Source organism: Solanum tuberosum, unplaced genomic scaffold (assembly GCF_000226075.1).
Source record: "Solanum tuberosum cultivar DM 1-3 516 R44 unplaced genomic scaffold, SolTub_3.0 scf00472, whole genome shotgun sequence".
Classification (NCBI taxonomy): domain Eukaryota; kingdom Viridiplantae; phylum Streptophyta; class Magnoliopsida; order Solanales; family Solanaceae; genus Solanum; species Solanum tuberosum.
Window position 1 is genome coordinate 332,411 of NW_006239396.1, and position 6,627 is coordinate 339,037.

Below are 6,627 nucleotides of genomic sequence, written 5' to 3' on the forward strand. Positions count from 1 at the left end.
CAATACATCAAGGACCATTTTGATCATTTTCTCAGAATAGAAGTATAAAAGTACACGTGTTTTCTTCTCATTGGTCCATTAAGATTTTAGAGATTTTGTCAAGTCTTTCAATTCAAGCCACAAGAAAAAAAAGAAAGCAGGAAAAAGAAACAAAAGCTAGTTAGAACTGCTCTGTTTCAAGAACTGCAAAAATGGCTTTCAGCTTCAAGCTTGACACTGCAAATCCCAGTTTCTTCACCATTACTAACAAGTCAATCCATGACCCATTACTGAAAATTGCAACAAAAAGACGAATTTTGGGTTTTAAGGTCTCTGCTTCTTCTTCTTCTTCGAGTAGTAGTAGTAGTAGAAGTGCAGAGGTATTTGAAGAAGGACAACTTGAAAGACCTCGATGGTCAGGGGAAACTCCACTTTCACGTCTTGTTGGAACTCTCATTTCCATCAAACCTCTATTTTCTATACTCAAACTTGGTGCTAGACAGGTTTTTATAAGGTCATTTCTACTACTTTCATTGATGCACACTATCTGTTTGTTGAATTGTCTCAATATAGAACTTGACTCAGTTAGAAAATAAACTGTTTCCATTTTATTTTTTTTGAGAGTTTCCTAATTCAACTATGAGTTGTTTGTGTTTCCTGTTCGAGCTATCACCCACCATTTATCAAAAATGCTTTGAAATTAATAAGTCAGCTGCCATGTGAATGGAATTTTATGGGCAAATTAAGTTGTCACCTACCTTTTGATGATTGTATTAAAATACTTAGTCTAGTTAGCTTCGAGGTGTGTTTTGATAAATAGTTGGTGATAGTTTTTTTCTATAAGAGACATAAATACATACAATTCAAATTGGAAAATTGCAAAAAGTGATTTTTTGAGTGTGTTTTTAATCATTTTTGTTATGGTGTTCGGGACTGTTTGCATATCTGGATTAATTCTATGTGTACCTGCTATAACATCCAACCCACAACATAGGTAATTGGTAACTTTGTTTATCAAGACTTGAAACATATAAGAAGAAATCACCTAGTGTTATTGTCTCAAATGGGGTTTAAATTGAGATCTTATTGTTCTCGACCCAATTCACTGACCACACCTTTGGATGCAGTTAGGAAACAAACTATTTCATGTATTATCTTATGAGGAAAGATCCAAATTTTACCCATTTCTTATAGAAAACATTTTAATTCTACCCTTTCCATTATACTTTGGGGACTCTTCGTAGCAAATTTCATGTGCCTTTAGCGGATGGATTCTACATGTCCAAATTCTTCGAAAAAAGGTCTAAATTTATCCCTTTAATTTTGACTATGGTATAAAATTACTGGCCGTTATACTTCTGGTGGGAACTCAGTTAGGTCAAAGGGCAAGTATGGGACAATTTTCCAAGGATAAAGGTATGAATGTCCCTAAAATATAACATTGGTTAAAATTAAGTAGGCTCTTGGACATGAATTGTTTGATATTTGAAAAACAAATACTCTAGTATTTAAAGTTAAAGTTGAAAAATGGTATTTGAAAGCTAGAGTTGTGTTTGGACATGCACTAACCAAAAAATTGGGAAGTATGTTACTCATGTGCAGTCGGATTATTTTTCTTGAATCAGTTACGACATAATTGAAGTATTGAACTCAGAACTTTGTTTGCTCTGATACTATATTGAAATGTATGAGTTAGCTCAATACATTTATATAAGAACTTACTTAAATACATTTATTTGAAGAATGATACAATTTTGGTATTTCTGATGTTATTCTATTTTCTTGAGAAGTTCTTAGAATGAAAGTGAATTGATCTGACTTAGTGGGGTTTGAACAGTACAGCTGAGAAAACTAATATTCCATGGACAGAGATGACAAAGGAGATACTGGATTCGGATGTTTACAAAGAGTTGGAGAGCATTGAGAATCCTGCTATTGTCTACCCTGATTGTGAGTTTCTTATGAAACCTTTTTAGCATTTTGTTCCTTTTCGTAACCCTGCCTGTAAACGGTTCTAACCAGTGGAACAAGAAAGACAAAATATCTGTATTGAGTATGCAATCAAAGGATTTCTTCCCAAAATAGAGAAGAATTCCCTTGCTTTCTTTTTGCTCCACTCATGCCTTGCATTCCTTGCTTGTGGAGCGGCATACCAAAAAAGAGAAAAGGCCTGCATTGCTGATATTGATCTAAAAGAAAAGACGGTAGGTACAACTAGGCCATGAAAAATCAACCATCATACCATAAAATTAGATAGCTTCAATCTATAGTTATTAGGGCCTCCTAAACGACGTACTAAATTCATCGAGCTGTTCCAAGTCGTTCATTTTTACCTCTGGTTACTCAAAAGCCTAATCTATGATTAGAGGTGGACGTGCTGCTTCAAATTTATCCCTTATGTACAATCCATTTTCTAGATTAAAATAGCATAACTAGCATATGCTATTTTTCTAAGATGTCTGTGTTTAGCTCCTGCTGATTCTTAAAAGCCCTCGTAACATCTCATTTCAGGTGACATTGAAAGGTTTGACTTTTACCAATTATAGATCCATTTTTAAATTAAGGAATCACCTTATTCCAAACTGTGAGATGTATAGGCCTAACCATTGTCCTTCGTAACACAATCTCCTCTTAGAATCTGTGTTTAAGAACTTCACAACCTTTTCTTTTGAATTTTTACTATACTGGATCACCCTTCCAAAAGACTAACTGGCTGACACGATGATTTCTTCTTCCAGATTATCTCAATCCCTTCCACGCGTATGATGAGGGCAACCTGTCCTGGCTGGTAAGAATTAAAATCCAACACTTCTTCTGAGTTTAGGCCATAACTTCTTTACATTTGAGTTTCTATTGGTCAAGTCATCTAGGTTGAAATGACTCTTGGTTTCGTTTGTAGCATTGGTTATGTGTGCTTCTTTGGTTCTTTTGTTTCTGATGATTAAGTTATTGAGGTTATGATATGTCCTTCGGGTTATCTGCTTATGGTTCTAGTGTTGATTTCATTTGGTTATGAAGCTGCTTAAAAGTTCAAGTTTGTCCAACTGCTGCATTCTTATTGAGGGAACTAATATGCCTACAACTTTTAGCCCATAAACTGGCTGATTCTAGGCATCACATGGTTTTACTTCCATCATTCTTTTCCACCCACTCCTTTCTATATATATTTTCCGATGTTTTGATATATACGTTATACTCCTTAAGTTCCATTTTATGTGACACTTTCTTTTTTAGTCCATCCTGAAAAGACCATCTTTCTCTATTTGGACAATTTAACTTTCAACTTCTCATTTTACCCTTAATGGCATGCTTTTATAGCCAAAGAAGTCTCATGGTATGTTTAAGACTATAAGTTCCCAAAGTCTTTCCTTTTTTCTTAAATTCCATACCCAGTTACGCCATGTAAATTGAGATGGGGGAGTGTAAGTTACTACTACAGTGGTGCATTTCCAAATCCACCAGAGGAAGACCTCGTTCTCACTATCTGTGATGAAAATATTCAAGGACTAGACCTAAATTCATCTCTATCGCACGAGATCAGAATGAAAGAAGGGAAAACTTCTCCAGAAGTGCCATTTTTGTTATTGCATGGACAAAAGAGTGAAATTTAATTTACTACTGCAGGCTGCAGCTGAAGCAGACGCCGCAACTATGTCGATGGTGAGACGTGCAATACCTAATGCATCTTCACTTGAAGAAGCAAACCAGATAGTGCGCGGAAATTGGCTTGATGCAATAGAAAAACATCATCAGCAATATTCAGCAGATTTCTCAATCAGAGACATTCTTGACATTGGATGCTCGGTTGGTGTGAGCACTGGATACCTTGCAGACAGATTTCCTTCTGCTAAAGTGACTGTGAGTATGAACAAACATTTATAATCATCTGCATAAGAGAAAGAGAAGACTAGATAATGCTATACATTGTAATAACTACTTAAATGCATCTTAACTAAAGTCTACTGTTGATAACTATGATTTGGTTAATCTTAACTATTTAGTATCTTTCTGATTCATGATTGTCTTCTGCAGGGTTTGGATCTTTCACCTTATTTTCTTTCTGTTGCTCAATATAAAGAAAAGAAAAGAAACCAGAGAAAGAATCCTATCAGCTGGATACACGCAAACGGTGAAAACACTGGCTTGCCTTCCGAATCATTTGATCTCGTTTCAATTCCTTATGTGGTATGTTGTCTAGCAAACTTCAGCGATAAATCACATACTTTACAGTAAAATTAGCTTGCATCCTTTTCCTGCACTTAGTATTCCGTTTCATATGAACAGTACAGCAGAATCCATGATAACATCATTTTTTTCAACATATATGGTCCTTGTGACTGCTCAAAGCAACATTAGTTGTTAGATATGTACCCAAGATCGATCAAATAAAAATAAAGGATGTTTACTGATCTTCTAGCGAATCCTATATGAAGTTTGACAACTTCAACTTTCAAATTTCATTTTTCAACTTCAACTTCAAATACTACTTTTTTCAAATATCACTCAATTCATATCCAAACACCTACTCATGGTTAATGGATATCAGCTATAATCATAAAACAGCAATTGAAGGATGTAGATTTTGTTTGAAGAGTATGTTCACAGAATCATCTTCGACTTTTTACTGTGTGCGCAGTTTCATGAATGTCCTGAAAGAGCAATAAGAAATATAGTGAAAGAGTCATTCCGTCTGCTTCGACCTGGAGGAACTATTGCTATAACTGATAACTCGGTAATTTACCAGATCGCTGTAATTAACTGATAATTATTGTTATTAGTACTATTTCACATCATTCTTATTACATTTTCTTGCTTTCTTTTGCAGCCAAAGTCGAAGATTCTTCAGGTATGTCTGTTCTTTCACTTGCACATTTTCAATCACAAACAATTCAATATCGAAGTTTCAAATTGGTTGTTCTGTTATACTCAACAATTCTAACACAAACTACAAACAAACTATTTATGAGTCCAGCTAATGGCGTGAATGGGAATTTTCATCAAGGGGTTAAAAAAATGCTCTGTTATGTTTAGGCGATTCAACAACACAAATTCTTTTTTCCACCTATATACATGGTACTATAATTTTGAGTTAATGGTCAAAAACCTTTCTGAAATATCATGTTTTTGCGAGTCTCATACCTGAACTATAGATGTTTGCATTTCCTACCTGAACTATCACCAACTATTTACCAAAGCATACTCGAAATTAACTAGACCAAGTGTTTGAAATACAATTGCCAAAACGCACATAACAACTTAATTTTTTCATAATATTTCATCCACATGGCAGCTGATAATTCAATTAGGAAAACTCACAAAAACGTGATACTTTTTTTTGTGCCTTATCCCTATATCTTTTGGCGAAGGGGATTTAGATGAACCCCCTTCAGCAAATGTCGCTCCGCCACTGGGTCCAACATCTCTTGTATTTCAAATGTACAGGAATTACCACCAGTGCTGTTTACATTGATGAAGAGCACAGAACCTTTTCTGGATGAATACTACCTGACTGATCTTGAAAGAGTGATAAAGGAAACTGGTTTTGCTAATGTACAAACTGTTCTCACTGATCCCAGACACAGAACTGTTACTGCCACCGTCCCTTACTAACATTCTCCCCTTACTTGCTGAGACATGTTTTCGGAAACAACCTCTCTATCTCCACGAGGTATGGGTCAGCTCTACGTATACTCTACCCTCCCCAGATCCCACTAGCGGGAATCCACTAGGTAAGTTGTTGTTGTTGTTGCTGAGACTTGTTTGTTAGCCATCAGTGCTCAGGAAATTGTAAGGGAAAACATTTATAATCTGTAAAGTTGGAACTGATATTTTTTTTTCAGAAGAAAAGAAAAAAAATGCAGAAAATTTAAATAGTGCTAGTGAACATGAGATTGCATGTTTTTTTTTAAAAAAAATTCTTCTAATTATTTGTTTTCATCTGGAAGAGTTGTGATATTACTAAATTTTAGTAATATATTAAGAGAACCTAAAATTGTATGCATATTAGAAGGGAGGAGTGAATTTTAGAGCCAAGTGATGGGTTTAAATTGCCTCCAAATATGATCTATAGATGATGGAATTTCACGCGACAAGAATCTGGATTAATTAGATGAGTGCGTATCGAATGGTTGAATACCATATGATTATTTTAGAGATTTTAGATTCAAGAAAACTCATGGTAGGATCAGATATGTTTCTCTCCTTGGGTGAATTTCGCACGACAAGAATCTGGATTAATTAGATGAGTTGGCATCGAATGGCAAACAACTATGATTACAGTACCAAATAAATTATGGATAACAAAGAGCAATTTATAGGAATTAGGCGTTTTCACCAGTTTTTTATGTGTGTTGGCCCATGAATATATTGGTGATATGACTTCCAGTTGATTTTTTCACGAAAAAGCTTTACGAAATCCTTTGTAGGGAGTTGAGGAGCAGTACATACAGTCTCACCATTTGTTTGGACATATTTTGGCATTTACGGGTCAATTTACATAAATTAGGCGATTTTCTCAATTTTTCGTGTGTTATTTACCCAATGAATATTTTGGTGATATGGGTTCCTCGATTTTCTTGCGTAACCTTTACAGAACCCTCTATAGGAAATTGGAAGGGGGGGGGGGGGGGGCGGGGAGTGGCTTCCCCC

The 6,627-nt window shown here is 35.3% G+C and overlaps 1 protein-coding gene across 1 annotated transcript; it reads left to right on the top strand.

The window, feature by feature from the left end:
* The first annotated feature begins 118 nt into the window (after window positions 1-118).
* Window positions 119-5,863, top strand: LOC102586362 (uncharacterized). The gene is made up of 8 exons (XM_006364040.2): window positions 119-493; window positions 1,817-1,929; window positions 2,718-2,767; window positions 3,604-3,837; window positions 4,012-4,164; window positions 4,616-4,711; window positions 4,805-4,825; window positions 5,422-5,863. Exons 1-8 carry the CDS (start codon window positions 192-194, stop codon window positions 5,587-5,589), a joined length of 1,137 nt encoding a protein of 378 aa, XP_006364102.1. The 5' UTR covers window positions 119-191; the 3' UTR covers window positions 5,590-5,863.
* Window positions 5,864-6,627: the final 764 nt, after the last annotated feature.